Source organism: Gobius niger, assembly GCF_951799975.1.
Source record: "Gobius niger genome assembly, chromosome: 8".
NCBI classification, from domain to species: Eukaryota; Metazoa; Chordata; class Actinopteri; order Gobiiformes; family Gobiidae; genus Gobius; species Gobius niger.
Window position 1 is genome coordinate 36088886 of NC_136859.1, and position 22646 is coordinate 36111531.

The window sequence follows — 22646 nt, forward strand, 5'->3', positions numbered from 1 at the left end:
ACCTGTAGGAACCGATAACTAAAAACAGTTGATACAAGAGATTCATAATGCAATAATAATATTGTTATGACAAGACTGACAAGATTAAAAAAAAAGGTAATACATTTGGCCAATAAAGTAAATGACACATTCAACTTTTTGTTGCTCATTTTCTCCGTCCTATGACCAAAAGGTTGTTGGTTTGTATCCCTGCTCCCTGGGTGGTGCATCTCGCCTCTGTCGTCCCCAGATAAAGGACGAAGTGAGAGTCGGTAGAATGTAGAGGGACATAGAAGGGAGGAAATTGTCATTACTAGACTCAGACTTGGGGATAGTGCTCTGAACAAGACACTGCATCTTATAGGCAAGCATGGAACAGGTCTGTGAGGTGTGTCAGGAGGAGGAGACAGTGGAGCATGCTCTGTTGCAGTGTAGGGGGTGTAGTGAGTGTCGGGAGGCTATGAAGCAGAGACTTAAAGGGACAGGCCACCGTTTTTCCATACTGAGATATGTTCTTACCTGAGCTTAGACGAGTTGATACGTACCTGTCTGGTATGTGTGCCCGAGGAGGAGCATGGCAGCTTCCAACTTCACCTCCGTCTGGAGCTATAGGAATATACTGGGAGAAGCCAAACGCTAACACTATCTATGGTCTTTGTGCGTGACTGAGGGCACGCACAAAGACCAGACAGGTTGACTTATAGAGTGTTCTGGATAATGGTAATAAGGAGCATATGCGGGCAGTAGTGGCTTTTCTAAAGGAAACTGGGCTATTTGGGAGGATTTAGAGGTATTATTATTACGTTATATTGTATTATATACTTTTATTTACTTTTACTTTTATTTACATTTACTTTTATTTACTTTTACTTTTACTTTTATTTACTTTTACTTTTATTTACTTTTACTTTTATTTACTTTTACTTTTATTTACTTTTACTTTTATTTACTTTTACTTACTTTTACTTTTATTTACTTTACTTTACTTCATTTTATTTTTTTAAATTTTATTTTACTTTACTTTACTTTATTTTATTTTATTTTATTTTATTTTATTTTATTTTTATTTTATTATTTTATTTTACTTTACTTTACTTTACTTTACTTTACTTTACTTTACTTTACTTTACTTTACTTTATTTTATTTTATTTTATTTTGTATTTTTTTTTTTTTCCCTTGTTGGGACCACACTAGAGATTAGTGTATTTTTTTAATTTTTTTTATTATATTTTATTTTATTTTATTTATTTATTTAATTTTCAATTTTTTTTTATTTTATTTCCCTTGTTGGGACCACACTAGAGATTAGTGTATTTTATTTTTAGTGTATTTAATTTTAATTTTAATTTTATTTTTATTTTTATTTTTATTTTTATTTTTATTTTTATTTTTATTTTTATTTTTATTAATTTTTTTATTTTTTTTTATTTTTTTATTTCCCTTGTTGGGACCACACTAGAGATTAGTGTATTTTATTTTTAGTGTATTTTATTTATTTATTTATTTATTTATTTTTTCATTTCATTTCATTTCATTTCATTTCATTCTATTTCATTTCCCTCGTTGGGACCACACTAGTGATTAGTGTGAATTTACTGTCTGGCCCATCCTCTGGACCAGTAGGTGGCGGTAATGCATTTGGTTGCAAACCGCCGGAATAATCCCTAAGAAGAAGAAGAAGAAGAAAGGGCCGACATGTGTTTACTTCCTGTCCCGGTGCATTGTGGGTGCAGCATGGGGTGAGTTGCGTAAAGTGGACACACCGGCCCATCAGCTCAGGACACAGCGAAGACCCCGAGCCTCTGTCCCTCCATGCAGCGGGCCCGGAGCCTGCGGGGGCTGGCCGCCCTGAGCCTCGCTGCTACCGCCCGGCCTGGAGCTCTCTCTGCCCGGCGGGAGAAGGGCCAGGCTGCAGCCGCTCCGACGCAGCGGCCGAGCGGGGCACCGGGCTGCTGGGGGGTGGGTCACACTCACAGCGGCTCCAGGATGCTCTGCTCCGGCCCGGGGAGAGATGGGAGAGACCTGTCCGCAGTGTCGGCTGTGGGCAGCCCGGACCCGCTCACCTGGCTCCGCTGCAGGCTCATCATCCTCCTGGTCGACCTGTACTTCGAGGTGGACCTGGCCTCAGAGGAGTTCCACTCAGGGGCCAAGCAGGTGAGGAGAATCCTTCAGAGGCAGGAGAATGTGGCGACACACGATATTCCCCAAGACCTAACGCGTAAAAAGGACTTACTTTACGAAAATATCCCACAATTAACTTGAAATACAATAAAGCACTTACTTTGGGTAAAAAATAAAGTATAGCATTGGAAAAATGGGGAATACATGCAAATAAATGAGTAAACGATCAATGTTGAGGCCAAAAATGTGTTATATGTGTTATTTATTGATACAGTCACTATTGTAACAGCCTGCCTTTGAACAACTATTGCTGTATGTTTGTGGAGGCTCTCACTCGTCCACTGCGATTACTACAATGTCATTTAAATTGTCCAAAAGTATCATAGTTATTCCTCCACTGTGATTTGAACGACTGCAGCTAGGGCTGTGCAATTAATCGAAATTCGATTACAATTTCGATTATTCCAGTAAACGACTGCAAAATTAGCATAATCGAAAAAAAAAAATCACTTTTTTTTTTTTTTGCAAAGCAGACTTGAATATTTCATAGCACTGGGATTATTTCCCCTTCGCATTTCACGTGCCATGGCTCATGCTTTTGCCTGACATAAAAACAAACAGTGCTGCTCAGTTTGCTTGTGCAGGTGTGAGGGCCGGCCAGCAGGGGGCAGGTATGAAACAGAGACCTCTCCTTAATCGAGGCAAACTTGAAATCATTTGTACTTTTATGACTGTTCAGAAAACAGAAAATATTCAGCATAGTTTATTAATAAATATATGAATAAAATAAAGACCTTTTTTATGGGGAACAAATAATCGTTTGAATAATCGTGATTTCAATTATGACAAAAATAATCGGGATTATTATTTTTTCAATAATCGAGCTAACTGCAGCCTGACTTTAGCCACTGTTTGAGGCTCTGTCAAAGATGTTCATGTTAGTCTGCAGGGTGACACTTTATTTTACACTACCCTTGATACATTGTAACTAACTGAATTTAGTACACTGTAATGTGCTTTGTAACAATGTGTAATAACGTGTACCTATGGGTTGGATACACAATGAATAATATGTATTGGTAGTTTGTAGGTACATAATGTAATATAATAACTCTAACCCTAATCTTAACCCTAAGGTTCCCATGTCCTATTACATTATGTACCTACGAAGTACTAATGCAAGTTATTCCATTGTGTATCTAACCCATAGGTACAAGTTATATTGTGCTTTATTTAGTTTGGTACAATGTATCAAAGGTAGTGTAAAATAAAATGATGCCGTCTGCAGTTTTAGTCCAGTGTTCTACAGTCTAGCCCTCTGAAATTAGAAGCAGGACTTGAACTTTTGGGGAGCACACAGGCTGAGCTGAGGCTCCGGTGCAGACGCTCATGAGACCAGGGATCAGCGGCGAGTCCAACTAATGGAAGGTGCTGGATTTCCTCCTCATGAAAATCAACGATTCACCTTAAACAAAGATCAGTGGGCAGGTGTTTGAAATCTCCACAGTCACACAGCAGTTCCTTCCATGTTCAGACTGAATCATCTGGCTTACAGTCACAGGCAAATGTTGGGCTTAACTTCATGAAAGTCTATTTGGAATGGGCTGAAAATGCAGAGGCCCGTCATGAGCCGGATCTGGGACTGCAGGAGGAGTTTTGTATTGTTTCAAACTGTTGCTTGTTCGTCTCTGTCTCAGGCGCTGGTGCAAGTGTCCCGCCTGATGTCCACGGGCCGCTTCCACAGACTCAAGGGGCTGGTCTCTGATGAGGTAACACTACACTGCACTACACAGATCAGTGTTTACAGTGTTCACTATTTGAATGTACAGTGGTGTGGTGTGAAATTACCATGTTTAAATCTCGAAATTACGACTTTTAAACTCTTACTACGAGTTTATATTTCGAAATTACAAGTTTAAATCTCAAAATTAAACAAACCTCTCCAAACAGCATGATTTTCAATCTCTCATTTGCAAAGTTGTCTCTCTTGCTGTGGCTCGAGCTTTTAGCCTGTGATTAGCTTTGTTTTGTTTTCTTCTTCTTGTTTTGTATCCTCCGCTTCTCGCTTACTCCTAACTTTCTTTCTGCTGCTCGATTAGCCTGCAGTGCTCTCTAGTGGCATGTGAAATTATATATTGGAATAAAAAAAAATAAAAAAAAACACATATTAGTTGCTCCGGGGTATAAGACTACTTTGAAAAAAAGTGCGACTTATAGTCCAGAAAATACGGTACATCAGGTACCACTGCTGATGATGGCATTTAGCCGCTGTTAGCACTACTTTAGCTGCTGTTAGCACAACATTAGCATGTACCTTACCTTCATAGTTGTCTTTTAGCTGTTTCTTTCCTCTAGTATTTGCCTTGTCACCTCTGAATAATTCCATAAACCCCACCAGACAGCAGTATTTGTCCACATTGTTCTTACCAAGGCTCACAAAACGTTTTGTCACCGTTCTGTTGTTCCTTCAGGAATGTATATCCAGTGTGTGCATCGGGTGGGCTCTGCCAACAACAACTTAAGTTCATTATTAAAGGGGGGGTATTATGCAAAATCGACTTTTTCAAGCTTTACATCATGTTATTAAGTCATTCCCTCATTAAAACCATGCCTGAAGTGTTGCCTTGGCACATTCACGTATTTTCGAGTAATCTGTAAAAACTCTGATGGCGGCCATTTTAGGGAGAAACGCCTGATTCCTTCAGGAAACGCCCTCGACCTCCAGGATACGCCTCCGACCTTTCGTCACCAGCCGAGTAACCAACCACTGCCCCTCAGCAGAACCCCATCCCCGCAGTGTCTAGCCCTAAGATATAAACAGAGTCATCATGGAGGATTAGCTTCATGTGTTGTGAAACGGAGCCACAGCAGACTTTACAAAGACACACATCAGTGTTTCTGTTACCGAAACACCCAGGATTAAAACCGGTGACAAGAACGCTTATTTCAGCGGCTGGTTCTGCGCTGGGCCTTGGTGATGCCCAGAGCCTCCGGAGAAAGCTAATGCTAAGCTAAACCTCGAGTCATCACGTGAAAACGAGAGATACGCACACATAAAGTCAATAAAACCACCACACACATAAAGAACCGTTTAACAATGATCACACACGGAGCCAGGCTTGTTGATTTGGACGTTTATTGCTCACATTTCATCTACAATGGGTCATAGACGAGTGGCTTTCTCCCGGAGCTAACAAGCTAGCCACGTCAAGCTAACGGGAAAATTCACTGAATACAAGCAGCATATTATGCATTGAAAACGTCACTAAAACAGGCAACTGCCTGAAGCAGCCTTTATGATGATGACACACTGAGCCTGGCTTGTTGATTGTGTAGTTTATTGCTCACATTTCATCTACAGTGAGTCGTAGCCGAGTGGTTTTCTCCCGGAGCTAAGGCACTATTAGCCGCGCCAAGCTAACAACCTTCACCTTCACAACGTTCATTGAAAACAGGCAGCCTATTATGCACAAATAACGTCAATAAAGCAGCAACTACTCGAAGCAGCCTTTACGATGATCACACAATGAGCCTGGCTTTACACATGTGTGGTTTATTGCAGACTTTTCATCAACAATGAGCTGTAGTCGATTATAACAAGCTAACGGGTAACCTCGAAAAACCATTGTCCACCTGCACAGATAATGTCCGTCTTTGAATCGTATGGGCTCCTGCAGATCCTGGTGTTGTCCATGGGAGTATAGTTAGAGATCCATAGGGCATGGCAGATGCAAAGAGAGAGCCTCCAAACAGCAGTTATTTTTCAGGCAAGAGCCTCTTCCAAGCGTCCGGTGTGGAAGGTTCGTCTCCAAATAATATCCTGTGTGGCCATTGTTCACAAAGTGATAAACAGTAGCTCCTTTCCAACAATAAAAATTAAAATGCACCGATCGTAGTTTCAATACTGTTGAGACGACGAGCGCAGTGTTGTTGTGATGCCACAGACAGCGGTGTGGAGGGGGCGTGTCGGAAAGGGTCAGAGGTTCTTAAAGAGACAGAGGCCTATTTCAAGTCATTTGCTACCGCCATTTTGAGAGAGACATTTTATACAAGGCAGTTATTCTAATTTACTGCATTGACAGACCAGCAGAAGGTTTCGTCATCATTGTAGTGTGATATAGACTGGTGCTATGTGGCTGAAAAAAGCATAATACACCCTCTTTAAGTAGAAACCATCGGGAGTACTGTGTAGACTAAATACCTGAGAAACTGAGTACTGTGACCGAGCTGTAATGATAAGATAAGTCATGGTTCAACATAGGACGCTTCTATTCAAGTCTGGGCTGGGACCACGGCCTAAAAGGAAAAGTTTATTTATTTCCATAATTCCATTCAAAATGTTCATGTTCAAGTTTCACTTTTTGAATGGAATTACCGAATTTAAAGGGGCTAGATGCAAGTTAGTAATTTTATGCTCACTACTGCCACCTCAGGTCTTATGCGTAACTGCAGCTTCTATATTAAGCTCGTGCATGACGGCACTTCGGACCCGAACTAACAGCTTTCTGAGTGACAGTGCAGGATTTTAGAGGCAGTTGTGGTGAACAGGTCTGAGCTCATTCTACACATGAGGACATGGTGGAACATGTAGGGGAGGAAAATAATTAGTTTTAACATGTTTAAACTCCGTATAGTCCCTTTAAATCAACTTTTTCATTATATTCTAATTATGTGACGAGCACCTGTATATTGCAAAAAATATCGTAGCGCGATATTCTGTGATGCAATATCCATATGGCAAGAAGCCACAATATATCACAACATCACTAAAGTCTTCAGCAGACAGAGATCCACACATTTCTTTGAGAAAAGGTCAAGGTTAAACTTAATTGTACTACCGGTATTCACCTTGTTCCGCCCCGCCCACTTTTGCCTCTTTTTGCTTTGGCCCAGGAGAAAGGCATCTGTGCCGTGGTTTGTACTGTACTTGTGTGTACTGCAGGTGATGGAGTACACACAAATACTCCATGGAGTACACACAAGTACACAAGATACTCCATCACCTGTGTACTGCAGGTGATGGAGTATCTTGTGTGTACTGCAGGTGATGGAGTATCTTGTGGGTACTGCAGGTGATGGAGTATCTTGTGGGTACTGCAGGTGATGGAGTATCTTGTGTGTACTGCAGGTGATGGAGTATCTTGTGGGTACTGCAGGTGATGGAGTATCTTGTGTGTACTGCAGATGATGGAGTATCTTGTGTGTACTGCAGGTGATGGAGTATCTTGTGTGTACTGCAGATGATGGAGTATCTTGTGTGTACTGCAGGTGATGGAGTATCTTGTGTGTACTGCAGATGATGGAGTATCTTGTGTGTACTGCAGGTGATGGAGTATCTTGTGTGTACTGCAGGTGATGGAGTATCTTGTGTGTACTGCAGATGATGGAGTATCTTGTGTGTACTGCAGGTGATGGAGTATCTTGTGTGTACTGCAGGTGATAGAGTATCTTGTGTGTACTGCAGGTGATGGAGTATCTTGTGAGTACTGCAGGTGATAGAGTATCTTGTGTGTACTGCAGGTGATGGAGTATCTTGTGAGTACTGCAGGTGATAGAGTATCTTGTGTGTACTGCAGGTGATAGAGTATCTTGTGGGTACTGCAGGTGATAGAGTATCTTGTGTGTACTGCAGGTGATAGAGTATCTTGTGTGTACTGCAGGTGATGGAGTATCTTTTGTGTACTGCAGGTGATGGAGTATCTTGTGTGTACTGCAGGTGATGGAGTATCTTGTGTGTACTGCAGGTGATGGAGTATCTTGTGTGTACTGCAGGTGATGGAGTATCTTGTGTGTACTGCAGGTGATGGAGTATCTTTTGTGTACTGCAGGTGATGGAGTATCTTTTGTGTACTGCAGGTGATGGAGTATCTTGTGTGTACTGCAGGTGATAGAGTATCTTGTGTGTACTGCAGGTGATAGAGTATCTTGTGTGTACTGCAGGTGATGGAGTATCTTGTGTGTACTGCAGGTGATGGAGTATCTTGTGTGTACTGCAGGTGATGGAGTATCTTGTGTGTACTGCAGGTGATGGAGTATCTTGTGTGTACTGCAGGTGATGGAGTATCTTGTGTGTACTGCAGGTGATGGAGTATCTTGTGTGTACTGCAGATGATGGAGTATCTTGTGGGTACTGCAGATGATGGAGTATCTTGTGTGTACTGCAGATGATGGAGTATCTTGTGTGTACTGCAGGTGATGGAGTATCTTGTGTGTACTGCAGGTGATGGAGTATCTTGTGTGTACTGCAGGTGATGGAGTATCTTGTGTGTACTGCAGGTGATGGAGTATCTTGTGTGTACTGCAGGTGATGGAGTATCTTGTGGGTACTGCAGGTGATGGAGTATCTTGTGTGTACTGCAGGTGATGGAGTATCTTGTGTGTACTGCAGGTGATAGAGTATCTTGTGTGTACTGCAGATGATGGAGTATCTTGTGTGTACTGCAGGTGATGGAGTATCTTGTGTGTACTGCAGGTGATGGAGTATCTTGTGTGTACTGCAGATGATAGAGTATCTTGTGTGTACTGCAGGTGATAGAGTATCTTGTGTGTACTGCAGGTGATGGAGTATGTAGAAAACAGGACCAAGGCTCTGTCCCGAGCTCAGATGGAGAGACTGTCCGTCACCACTGATGACATCATCTTCCAGCTGCCAGAGGACGTCACTGTGGTGTTCGATGGACACGGTGAGTACGTGGTAATCATCATACTTGGTTAATGTTCATTAAGATGGCGTGAATAAAGTCTGGAACAGAGTTCCCACGAGTCTTGGAAAACACATGGAAAATGAGAAAAACATTTAAATGACCTGTAAAAGATTCAAAAATATTTCTCCCAACAATAATTAAAGTAATAAAAGTAGGTGATTCAGCTGTGTCTTGGACCACTGTCGCACAGTGACCCATTTCTATTTTTTTTTGTGATCTCTCTTTTTTGTTCCCTTTTGTTTTTATTTAGGCTGAGTACAACAAGTAATTAAAACTTAATACAGTTAAATACAGTGAGGAACATAAGTATTTGAACACTCTGCGATTGCAGTTTCTCCCACTCAGCAATTATGGAGGGGTCTGAAAATTACATAGGTGCATTTCCACTCTAAGAGACAGAAAAAAAAACAATTAATCACATTGCATGATTTTTAAATAATTTATTTGTATTTTGTTGGTGCACATACAGTGGTATGCAAAAGTATGGGCACCCCTTTAGCTTTTCGACATTTTGCCATACTATGGACCATAAACATAAATATATTTAAGTTTTATGTGAAAGACACACACTAAGTGACACTCAATCGTGAAGTGAAATGTAATTTATACATGATTTAGATATTTTTTATAAATAAAAAAACGTGAAAAGTGTGATGTGCAAAAGTATTGGCCCCCTTTTCCTTTTAGTGCAACCAATTGCTTTAGAACAAGCCATTTAAAAAAAAAAAGAAAAACATAAGAGGTCACGTTTTCTGTTTGCTTCTGGCAAACAGAAAACGTGACTTCTTATGGTTTTCTTTAAAAAAAAGCCACTCTGCCATAAAGGCCAGATTTGTGCAGTGTACGACTAATAGTTGTTCTTTGGGCAGTTTCCCCCACCTGAGCTGTAGCTCTCTGCAGTTCATCCAGGGTCATCATAGGCTTCTTGGTAACAGCTGTGGTCAGTGCTGTCCTTGTTCGGTCAGTAAGTTTAGGAGGATGGCTGGGGAACAAGGCTTCTGGTGAAACAAGCCTCTGCAGGACTGGAGGGCTGAAGAACAAGACTGGAACTCCTGGAACTTTGAGAGATGTTCAAAGCTCTGGAAATCTTTTTATAAGCTAACCCAGCTTTATACTTCTCAATAACCTTATCCTGGACCTGTCTGGTGTGTTCTTGGACTTCATGATGCTTCTGCTCCACAATAGTCTCTAACAGACCTCTGAGACCATCACAGAGCAGCTGTATTTGAACTGACATTAGAAACACACAGGCAGACTCGATTTAGTCATTAGGTCAACATGTGATCACTCAGAAATCATCAGGAAACTTCTGAAGGCAGTTGGTTGCACTAAAAGGAAAGGGGGGCCGGTACTTATGCACATCCCACTTTTCAGTTTTTTATTTACAAAAAAAAATCTAAATCATGTATAACTTTCATTTCACTTCATGATTGTGTGTCACTTAGTATGTGTCTTTCACATAAAATTTCAGTTAAATATATTTATGTTTATGGTCCATACTATGGCAAAATGTTGAAAAGTTAAAGGGGTGCCCATACGTTTGCATACCACTGTAAATATATGAACACCTGCCAATCAGCAAGAATTGTGGCTCTCAAAGACATGTTCCTCTGCCTTTTAAAAAGTCCACTTATTCATCTAGATTAGTAGCACTCAATAAAGACACCTGTCCACCCCACGGTCAGTCAGACTCCAACTACTACCACGAGCAAGACCAAAGAGCTGTCAAAAGACATCAGAGACTAAATAGTTGCCCTCCACAAGGCTGGAACGGGCTACAGGGCAATTGCCAAACAAATTGGTGAAAGTAGATCAACTGTTGGAGCAATTGTTAGAAAATGGAAGAGGCTAAAGATGACTTTCAGTCTCGCTCGGACTGGGGCACCATGTAAGATCTCAAAAAAAAAAAAAGATCTGCCCTCGTGGGCTATCACTGATGATAAGAACGTTGAGGAATCAGCCCAGGACTACATGGGAGGAGCTGGTCAATGACCTGAAGAGAGCTGAGACCACAGTTTCAAAGGTTACTGTTGGTGGAACACTTCGCCGTCATGGTCTAAAATCATGCAATGTGTGGAAGGTTCCCCTGCTCAAGTCAGCACATGTCCCGGCCCATCTGAAGTTTGCCAATGACCATCTGGATGATCCAGAGGAAACATGGGAGAAAGTCATGTGGTCAGATGAGACCAAAATACAACTGTTTGGTTGAAATGCACCAATCCAGCCTTTTTGCTTCTGATACCGATAATGGAGTTTTGAGTACCTGCCGATATCCAATATTTAGACTTTCTTAAAAGTGTCTTTCTCAGTGTTAAAAAGTGAATGATCCTCTTATCTCCAGAGTTAGATCAATAAAGTCTGATCTTTTCTTGTCATGATGTTACAGATCAATTATATCTATTAATAAACTAAAGGATAATCTAATCTAATCTAATCTAAACTAATGGATCCTTAACAAGGATCACTGGTGTTTTTACACTATCCTTGGGACAGGCTATTTTATATTAATATAAAAAAGTCACATAAAGTGATCTGATCATTACAACTTGTGCATTAAAAATATACTATATAAGTTATTCTTTAACAGCATTTCATAAACCACAATACGAACACGGTGTCCAATTTTACTTTTTTAGGCTACTTTAGGTATATCTATCATTCTTACCCAGCCTTGATTAGTAGCTTTTAGCAATAGCATGCTAACTAACAGCGATTCAATTCTCCAGGTTCTGAGCTTCAAACTGACAAGCAAAATAAAAAGCTACTGACAGCAGTAGCTTTGACTGGAGCATCAGTGCTGTACTTTAGAGACGGGAGAGCGAGGGGGAGAGAGTGGGCGAGCGAGTGCGGGTGGAGCGAGGGGGAGAAAGTGGGCGAGCAAGGGAGAGAGAGTGGGTGAGCGAGGGTGGGTGGAGCGAGGGAGGGAGATTGCCTTAGATGCACATCACTCCGAATAAACTTTCTTTGGGAACAGACTGGAGATTAAAATGTGAATTGTACAGGTTAATAGTGAGACACAAAAGCCACTATTCCACATACCATGACTCTACCACGCACGCCACCATCTACGTATCGACTCTCACCAGAACACACTTTTGTTTCCACTACACGGCACAGCCGCAGAGGAGCATATTCTATGGATCGTCATTAAAGTTTTGAAAGCCACGATGAGAACAAATGTTGCCTTCTGGTGGGGGCTATGGAATCATTCAGAGGGGCCAAGGAAAATAAAACAGAAAAGAAACCGCAAAAATACGAACTATGGCGGTTTAGGCAACTTGCAGATGTTATGCCAACACCAGCTAAAGTTGTGCTAGCAGAGGCTAAATGCTAATATAGGCATAATCCCCTTTTACAACAGTGGTATGATGTTGTGCAATATTGAATCTTTATGACCTGTGTGTCAATAGTGAGGGCTGTCCTCTCTCTCGTTGGCCAATCAGAGGCCAGAGTCTGTTCATGTCACATCAGTCACGGGTTAGCGCTTCGGCCACAGCCAGAGGTCAGCTATGGAAAAGCTCACCAAACCGGGTTGACCAGGCATTGGGCTGAGTTGCGCCTGACCCGCGACCTACGCTTCCAGAATCAATGCTCTAGTTCACAGATCATGTAAGCTTCTGTGTTATATTACAGACCACACACGCTAATGAAGCATCTAATGAAGTCTTTCAAATTCCCACACTTTTAAAGCAGCAGCAAAACCCCTCCTTTATACAGTGTGTCCAGTATAAAGAGCACTGGTGAGTGGGGTGGGGTGGGTGTATTCGTCGACCATGATTATGTATTTGTGTGCTTATAAATGCCCTGGAAAATTCAGGAAATTACCTGGGCAATATTAACAAGTGAAGAATGGGAACCCTGTAAGTAATTTCTAAATTTCCCCAAAATGTCTGGAATTTCAAAACAACCAACGTTTGGCGTAGGGTTTTGGCCAAGTGAAGCAGAAGTGAAATACGCAGGTAGAAGCATCGATCCATTAGGTAAAATAAATATGCCAGTGTCTGTTAGAGAATTAACAATGGCGTCCGAGAGGATAGATGAAAAACAGGCAGCAGTCTGGATGTCTTATACAGGACAAGTTTATTTACCATCGGTGCGGGACCTGGAGACATGAACTGGAGACATTGTGCTAGTCCTACTTGTCTGTGCTTCCACAGAAGAGGGATAATCCCCTCTCAGAGCGTCAGACTGATACACAAGAGTCTGAGCACTACAGTCGAGGCTACAACAGAGACTGTACAGCCTGACCCAGTGTGATAAATAGTGATTTAATGTTATCCTCTAACAGTGTCATCTTAGTGCTGATGCCTCTCTGGGCCGCTCAGGGGCCCCGCACCCCGAGCTCCTGCGCTGCTGCACTAACTGCACTCCCTGATGTAGACTGTGTCCTTTGTGTGGCAGGGAGGAAGTTCTGCTCCATCGTCATGCGCTTCTGGTTCCTAACCACGCTGGAGGGCCCCGAGGACCCAGAGGCCACCCGCATCTTCAGGGTGGCCCCCCGGCAAGATGGCGGCCCACAGGAGAAAGTGGCTACAGCTGTATATGAGTAAGTACTCACAGTACCACTGCAACATTTCTTAATGCTATATTAGTATTGCAATATCTACATCGTAAAAGGCCATAATATCTCTCAAAATCCCCGAGGTCTCAGTGCTGGCTGTTCTGCTAACATGTACAATAGGTCCCCCGTGATAGTGAGATTCTGAATCGGAGAGAGAGAATCATCTAAAGTTATTGCTAAGACTATTTACACAATTCCTGTTAAATCCACTGAGCCGGTGCCAGCTGCGCTCACTAAAAGCTGTTTCCTGATCCAAACCACAATGAAAAGGTAGAAACCAGAGTAATTAGGACTTGGCGTCAGAACACACAGTGCTTTGTTCTGCGAGGGGTTAAAGGAGCACTGCAACACTTTCTAACTCCGAGTGTGATTCAAATAGCATTTATGAGCCACTTTATTGCATTTTTAATTGTGAGCTTCACTCTAGGACTTTCCCTCTTCGCCACAAAAGCACAGGAGACATTATCCTATATTATTTTGAACCATAGACTAGCTAAAATATTTGTTTAAGATTAATAACACTTTAGTATTGATCCAAACTACTAAATATACACCACATATATACTTGGGGAAAGTACTATTCAAGTACTAATTAACTGTTGGAGTAAAATTGGTTTAGTGTTGTTGTTATAGGACAGGTAAGATGTAAAATTAATTTTAAAGGGACTAGTTGCAAGTTGGTCATTTTTATACTCACTACTGCCACCTCAGGTCTTGCGCGTAACTGCAGTTTCTATATTAAGCTCGTGCATGACGGTGCTTCAGACCTGAGTTAACACCGTTCTGAGTGACAGTGCAGGGTTTTAGAGGCAGTTGTGGTGAACAGGTCTGAGCTCATTCTACACATTAGGACATGGCTGGAACATGTAGGGGATGAAAATACTTAATGTTAACATTTTTAAATTCCATATAGACCTCCTTTAAAATCATGATATTTCCATCCAACACGCCATAGAAATGAGATGGTTAAATCCTTTTAGCATTTGGATGCGTCTGAAACGTGCTGCTGCTTCCTTCCTTGGACAGAAAGAATAATTAAAACCTGTATTTTTAAGGAAGATTAATGATTTTTAAAGGAATAGGCCACCGTTTTTACATACTGAGATATGTTCTTACCTAACCTTAGTCGAGTCAATATATCCCCGTCTGGTCTTTGTCCGTGCGCTCTGTCATGCAAACGGAGCACATACGCAGCCTCTCCCACATGTCATATAGCTCCAAAAAAGCTCACGATAGAAGCTACCAAGCTCTTCCACGTCTTCCCTATTTAAATAAAGTTACATGAAGTGTTTTCATGCGAAGTATATTTACACAGAAATGTAGCATGTCGATTTTATAAGCAAATAAAGAGGGGGACTATATTGTGAGGCGTAATGATACGAGGAGTAAAACGTCCGCGCAGTAACTCCTAAAGGTTATTGACGGAAGTGAGCGGGGGAAGTCTTTAGGAGTGCTCCGTTTGCCTGACAGAGCGCACGGACAAAGACCAGACGGGGATATATTAACACGACTAAAGTGAGATAAGAACATATCTCAGTATGTAAAAACGGTGGCCTATTCCTTTAAGTGTGTAAGATTAAGACAAGTTGATTTTTGTAATTTTTTTGTAACATTTGTAAATGTGAAGAGAGGACAAGGAAGGCTCTCCTGATATCAAGGCTAAAGCACTTCAACTTTTATAGAAAACAACAATTAAACTGAAATAGTCTTAGTTTTTGCAGCTGATCAAAAGTTTAGGACCACAGGCCTTTAAAAGGACAAATCTGAGTGTCATTTTCTGCCAGGTATTTACACTGTCATGACATGACGTATAATATATATACAATTCTTATTTTAATCACAGAACCCATTCTTGACAAAAAATCTGAATCATTTAAAATGCACCAGAATGCAGGAAATCTCATCTATGTCCTACGGCCTTTCAAGTGTGCACTGTGAGGTGTGAGTTCTGTGATTTCAGTTGAAAGACAAATGTCAGTCAGAGGGAGAGGTCTTGCTTGAAGCTCTGCATTAGTGGTCTTGTTTCTCTGCTCCTCAGGTTCAAGCGGGAGCTGACGGAGGGGGCCCGTCCAGACTGGACCGTCATCACGGTGTGGCATTGGCACTGGACACTGGCCCCGCAGGCCCCGACTGACCACAGGAGCCACTGAGGGCCAAAAGACATTCTGCAGTGAACTTCCCCACATTGGGTCCTCTACCTCAGAACAACTACACTCTGTTTTAAAAAAAAGGTTTTAATCCCAATTCCCCCTGAACTAAGGCTCTTGTGCAAGTGCCTGTACAAATAAATGTCTTTAATTGTTATTATCAAACTGATTTACATCGTTTTCACTCTACTCTACTCTATATACAATAAGCTCTTTGGAAACTGGTTGTGGGACTGTAAAAAGGAAATGCTCTCTCCAATCCTGTGTCTTTCAGCACACACTTCTCTCAAGATGGCGCTGGTCTTTGAGCAGATTGTCTCTGCTCATCTTTACACTGTATCAGTCTGCGTCTAATTCCAACGAAAACCAGCGTCTCTCGGCTTGTGATCCAGAGAACGCCTTCATGCAGCCCACCATCCATCACCATCCATCACCATCTACGCATTAGTTTGATTTAGAACTTGCATTTTGCTGCTACACCTTTTCAGACGAATGAAAGCATTCAGACCAATTATACAATATTTATAATGCCTAGTGGGGTGGGGTGTAAAAAAGATGCAGTGTTGTTGAGTTTCTAACAGTTCTTCTCAGGGATGAGTTTAAACACATTTCACAATGGGGAGCAATACTTCTGCTAATGCCAAAAAACAAACAAACCTGAGCAAACATTCCATTGAACAGAGGAATGAAGAATTTGGACATTTACAATGAAATTGAACAAAGCGAGTGGGCAATATTTCAGCTATGAAAATGTGTTTTGGACTATACTTAGAACTAATGGAGTAAAAAAAAAGTTTGGCAAAGTCATTACTTTTGTAATTCTTGCTAAAGACTGGCTACGAGCCTCCACAGAGAGCTCTGAAAAAGCTTCCACTTTTTACTGCTGATATACAAAAAACAGCATAGTAAAAATATTTCACCTACCCCAGCGTTGTCACATGGGTCATAGCGATTTTTAAACAAAATAAAACTCTTTGGAGCCAGGCTTTTAAGCAGTGTGGGAAGGTCAAAGTGTGGTATTACAGCAATGTCAGCTCCCCGCCATGAGGACCAAAGAGAAGTGCGTTCCTCGCCCATTGGTCGAACGACTAGACACATTTAAAACAATTGACCTTTCGCAAAAGTCCCAAGTGTTAGTGACACTTTGGTGCCGATTGAGGCTAAATGAGTCACAATATGCAGTGGAGGCTAAAGCACCAGTGTGCTTCAGGACAACGGAAGAATCCCTGGGGCTGCCTCGTGTGGACATCATGTTCTGGCAGTACCAGATACATTCTCTTCTTCTAAAATAGCTCTGCAGCTAATACAGAAACGTTTATTCATGTGTACTGTCCCTGCTAAATAAACTAATAAAAATAGTTAGTCTATTATTGATGTAATATGAGCATTATTGTTAGGTTGGCTCGCCTGCTCAGGCAGCACAGACCCCTGCTACTGACTAACATTTTAATTATGATTCTCAAGCCGCAATGTCCCCTGTTCTATCACAGTACAATGGTAAAACAAATCCACCCGCGGCTGATAAAAACAAGGCTCTGCTCAAAGCAACACTTCCCGTCGCAATTAGAAAGTAAACGGGACAGATATTCCAGGAACAGAAACAGCTTTTTTGTGACGATGTCCAGAAACGACGGCTCATGAAACTCTGGGCAAACGACAAGGCGGATGGTAAACAGTAAACCGTAAACCATCTTGGCTCAAAAGTCAGTTCCAGCTCATTTATCGGCTTTGAAAGGGGAGAAACGGGCCCCGCTCCATTAGTTTCTACGGGACGAGATCCGGGGACGTCTGTTTGCAGCGGTTGCTATGAAGTATGATTGGACAATGACTTTTGCAGCAGGGTTTTGCAAAAGGTCAATTACACCACAATGCCTAATCTAGAAATAAGGACATTTTCCTTCAATTCGTTTAATTTCCCATGATTTGAGCAGGTATATAAAGATATTTGCTAAAACAAATATATTTGTATTGAAATATAAATACACAAAAAAACATGTCACTGCATTTAGAATGAGATATGAAAATAACAATTTACTTGAAATAAGATGTTAACTCCTTAGTGTAAGTGCAAAACTATAGTCCATGAGCCAGACCAAATATCGGTACCGGAAAGGTGGATAAGGCTATTATTGATTTTTACGTAGGTCCATGTCTGAGGTTTATATTTTTGTATGATAGCCTTTTCAGAGTTACAGCTTTATCATAGTTTTGAGCTGTTGAAGTGAACCACCCCCATGTCAAAAAAGTCACTTTTGACACTGGTCCATATTTTGGTTGAGGCCATTTCCAGCCCATTAGATAATGATTTACACCATTGTATTTGGTATCATTGTAAATAAGACACTGTCATGTTTCATTTGAGCCCAAATGTGACAATTACCGTGGTAACCATAGCTCCTCAAACTCAAACCTGAGGACATTTTTTCACCATTTTCGCCAAAACAGTTTTACTATGTTTATCACTGTTTCTTCCAGGAGCATCACAGACACAAATGTTTGATACTGGGAAACTCTCTAGACTCAGAGGATTTAGGAATGTATAACATGTCAGTACTTCCTCAGCTTAAGGCCTCCCTGTGAGCCATGAAGTAAAAGAATGTCATAGAAGTTTCTCCCATAGAATAAGCCTACATCTGTCATTCAAGGTTGGAACAGCTGAGACCAGGACAGGCCCAATGCAACTTGAAATGACATTTATGGAGAACAGTTTTATATTCTCACAAAAAAGTTGTTCATGTATTTTATATTTTATTATAGCTATTTATCATACACTATGCCACACACACACAATGCACTTATGTTGCCTTCACTACTATACGTAGTTCTCTACATCAGTCTAAATGTAGAGGACTATAATCTCAATAATCTAAGGTAATTCCAACACTTTGACTTTGTAGACACCACATGGGTTTGCCTAAAATAGCATATGTATTGGTTGTACACTAGATACTAACTTAGTTGTTAATGTATTTGCTGTAGAAAAACTGAACTGAAGGTGGATTTGCCATAAACCACACGTTTACAACGAACAAAACCCATGGAGTTGTTTTATTTCATTACTAATTATAACAAATATAATAGTATAAACATAGTGAGGGATTATAACCAGGACATGAAGAGTCAACATGAAACAACAGTTTAGCCTGGTCCAGGACTAAATCATAGGCTGTCGTCTATCACAGTGCATATATTTAGTTGATTAAACAATTTTGATGGCTTTTCTGAAGTTATTTTAAGTTATCTGCACATGAATTGTTTTTTTTTTTGTATGCGCTATAGTAACGTGTTTGAGCATTTTTTTTTGTGTTGTGATGTGTAATTTATTTATTTTCTTCCCAGGCAAATTAAATCTGTTCAGGCCACATGAAATGTGCTGTATTAATGAATAAAAAAAGTTTAGGCAAAACCTTTATGGACAGAATTTCTAGGCGCAGTCAGGGACCGGAGAGTGTCCAGTTTGAGAACCATCTCTGCTGTTTACAGACGATGTTGTTCTGTTGGCTTCATCAAATCAGGACCTTCAGCTGCTCTGGGGCGGTTTGCAGCCGAGTGTGTAGCGGCCGGGATGAGAATCAGCACCTCCACATCTGAGGCCATGGTTCTCCACCGGAAAAAGGTGGTTTCCCCTCTTCAGGTCAGTGGGGAGTCCTTACCTCAAGTGGAGGAGTTCAAGTACCTCGAGGTCGTGTTCTCAGTGAGGGACGGATGGAGCGTGAGATCGACAGACGGATCGGTGCAGCGTCAGCAGTGATGCGGTCGCTGCATCGGTCTGTTGTGGTGAAGAGGGAGCTGAGTCGGGGCAAAGCTCTCGATTTACCGATCGATCTACGTTCCCACCCTCAAGCTCATGAGATCTGGGTAATGACCGAAAGGACAAGATCGCGACTACAGGCGGCTGAAATGAGTTTCCTCAGTCACCTGAGAGGAGCTCGGAGTAGAGCAGCTGCTCCTTACCATCGGGAGGAGCCATCTGAGGTGTGGACACACTGGAGGGACTATGTGTCTCTGGCCTGGGAACACCTCAGGCTGCTGCCTACATGACCTGACCATGGGTAAATTGGAAGAAAATGGAAGGATGGTTGAAAACCTGGGTCAAAGGGTGTTAGTGTGAACAGACCTTAGGGGGTCGGTCAGTTTTTTTGGGGGAAAAAAAAACGGGGACATCTTACTGAGAGCTCAGGAGGCATGACCATAGTTGAGAAGCTTGCCCTGTGAATCAAGAGCTTCAACTTGAGGTGCTCATTCTTGTCAGATCTCATAAGTTTAGTATAGTACTTGGGCCTCATTTATAAAGCTCACGTACAGACAAAAGGAGGCCAAAACCTTCCGTACAAACTGTTCTGCGCCAAAGGTGGTATTTATAGAAATCAAACTGAACGTGAAACATTACGCACCGCCACACTAGGTTTGTACCTGTCGTACGCAGTCCACACTTTTCAGAAACGCTGCACAGACGAGGAGAGGCGAGGGAATGTAGCGAGGGGAGGTCACATTGAGGAAAAGAAGTTTTGTGCACAATGTTAAACCGCTGAGCTTTCTTCTTTATTTAATCATCACCTTATTCATCAGAACTGTTTGGTAATAAAACATAAAATATAAGAATGAGGCGATAATGAGAGGGTTTTACCGAGACACTGGGGGCAGAGAGTGTCCGTGCATGAGCGTACATGAGCGTGCACTTCTTTGACAAATCTGTTCGTAATCTGTGACGCTCCAAGTATAAGAACAAAATATTTAAACACTTTACTCAAAGCCTATGGTTTAATTCTTATATTTTTTTTTACCAAACAGTTCTGATGAATAAGGTGATGATTAAATAAAGAAGAAAGCTCAGCGGTTTAACATTGTGCACAAAACTTAATTTCCTCAATGTGACCTCCCCTCGCTACGTTCCCTCGCCTCTCCTCGTCTGTGCAGCGTTTCTGAAAAGTGTGGACTGCGTACGACAGGTACAAACCTAGTGTGGCGGTGCGTAATGTTTCACGTTCAGTTTGATTTCTATAAATACCACCTTTGGCGCAGAACAGTTCGTACGGAAGGTTTTGGCCTCCTTTTGTCTGTACGTGAGCTTTATAAATGAGGCCCCTGGTCAGTACCTGGAGGGAGATTGTCAAGAATACCATCTGCCTATGAGAGCAGTGTGTGTGTGTGTGTGTGTGTGTGTGTGTGTGTGTGTGTGTGTGTGTGTGTGTGTGTGTGTGTGTGTGTGTGTGTGTTAGATGTACCAGCTGCACTTCTGTCGGTCTACCCCAGGATACCTGTGACTACAAACTTATCTTACCATCAAGTGTGGAGTGAGTGAATTCGTTTGGACGACTTGTCTCATGTGAAGAGTTCTCCATAAACTCATGCTCCATCCTGCCTTCCCTCACTCATGAACTAGATCAAGATATTTTAACTTGACCACTTAAAGCAGGACTCTTCTAAACAGCAGAAGCTCCAGTTTCTGGTCAAAGTCCAGGCCTCAGACTTGCGAATGCTGATTAGATACAGTAAGACATTGGTTAATCCTTGGTGCCGTGACAACTGTGGTGTTCTATGGCAAATGCCACACTCCACAGTGCAGTGCACTGGTGATGTGAGAAAACATATGGTCCTCAGGCCATCCTTGTGAGGTCTGTATCTGTTGTTTTGGTCAGACACACTCACCAGAGGTCAGTTAAGGCTCATTCTGTTTGCTTATGGAGGTACTTCATTCTTCATGCTCTTCAGAGTATGCTGGAAACAAATCTTTTGGCAATGGCACATGTTGAGATGTCATTCTGGACTGTGCTACTCTGTAGGGTTCAGCATCACCTCAGGCTGACAAAAGTTATACCAAGCCTAGTCCAATGCAACTCGAAAACTGTCTCTATGAGGAAAAAGTGCTCAGCAGACCTATGAAACCATCCCTCTTTGGGATTATCTCTTTTGGCCTCTTGTGCACATTTCTATCTCATCACCAAAGCGGCTGAAGCTCTCCAACAGCATCTTATTAAATGTAGGACTTTTATGTAGAGTTAAATCAGAACAGGCAAATTGTAGCAAGAGAATACTTTATCCAGCACATGGAATACATATTAAGAATCCAGTTGTTGAAAGATACATCATATGCTCAGACTGGACTCAACAAGATGCATGAACAAGATGCAAACTAAAATTCTCTTTGTGGGAAAAAGAGGTGCATACTGGAATTGGACACTAAGGACTGGACGGTCTGTGATCTTGGCCCGTCTGCTGAGGGACTCCCATTGGCCCTGGGTCTATAGCCTGTCCGTCCATGGGAGTGGATCTCTCCTTCTGTGGTTCTCCCCAGGGTTTCTCTGTTTTCCCCGTGGGTTTTGAGTTTTTCCTTGCCGTGCTGGAGAGTCTAAGGACAGGGGACACCCATGCTGCTCGTCGCCACCTGCTGCTGACTCTTATTTGAACATTATGTTTGCCTGGATACTTCATTTGCCTGAACTTTATATTTTTATATTTATTGCTGTTTTGCTGCCTTATGTTCGGTGCAGCCCTGTGAGGCAACTCCTGTAGTGATATTGGGCTATACAAAACCATTGATTGATTGATAGAGATTGATTGATTGATGTACAGCTGGTCCTGCTGTGGTTCAGTCTGAACTCAGAGTAATTCGCCCCTTCCGAGTCGCGGAGTCTGGTTTGAAGAAAAAGGTTGTTCAACATAACATTGCCATTGGCCACGGGAGTCTGTCCTGCCCACTTACAGCCCATTTAATGTGGTACAGATGTGGCTCTGCAAGATCTCACAAGCCCTTCAACTGTTGCAAGAAAAGCACGGGTCTTCAATAACCAACTGCAGTTTGTGTGGCTGGGAGAAAGCATTTCCAGCTCCATCAGCTACAGGAGTTCTGCTGTGGCGGTGTTTGAGCTGTAGCTGAACACAACTTCCTGGACTTACAAGTGTTCCCTTCACCCTTTTCTATCAGCATATTGGTTTGTGCAAGGGGATTCCAGAGTGACTGAATGTCTAGCTGTCAAATGCCATCAAGATCGTTGCAGATGCTGTAAAAAGGTTGTGGATGACAGTTGATCAAGTGGGCTGAAAAGTGAACCACACAAGGCAGGACTTGAGTGTATGATGATGAAAGACACAAAGCAGACAATGACCCCAGGACGGTCACTGTGGATGTGTCT

The 22646-nt window shown here is 41.9% G+C and overlaps 1 protein-coding gene across 1 annotated transcript; it reads left to right on the top strand.

Annotated features, from left to right (window-relative positions):
• Positions 1-1671: 1671 nt before the first annotated feature.
• On the top strand, positions 1672-15672 carry LOC306967296 (m-AAA protease-interacting protein 1, mitochondrial). The gene is made up of 5 exons (XM_079562273.1): positions 1672-2134; positions 3799-3870; positions 8658-8784; positions 13207-13351; positions 15405-15672. The coding sequence occupies exons 1-5, from the start codon at positions 1793-1795 to the stop codon at positions 15514-15516; spliced, it is 798 nt and encodes a 265-aa protein (XP_079418399.1). The 5' UTR covers positions 1672-1792; the 3' UTR covers positions 15517-15672.
• Positions 15673-22646: the final 6974 nt, after the last annotated feature.

Coding starts and splice junctions, on each gene's coding strand:
- LOC306967296 (XM_079562273.1), top strand. CDS start 1,793: ATGCAGCGGGCCCGGAGCCTGCGGGGGCTGGCCGCCCTGAGCCTCGCT. Junction 2,135..3,798: donor TCCACTCAGGGGCCAAGCAG/GTGAGGAGAATC, acceptor TCTCTGTCTCAG/GCGCTGGTGCAAGTGTCCCG. Junction 3,871..8,657: donor AGGGGCTGGTCTCTGATGAG/GTAACACTACAC, acceptor TGTGTACTGCAG/GTGATGGAGTATGTAGAAAA.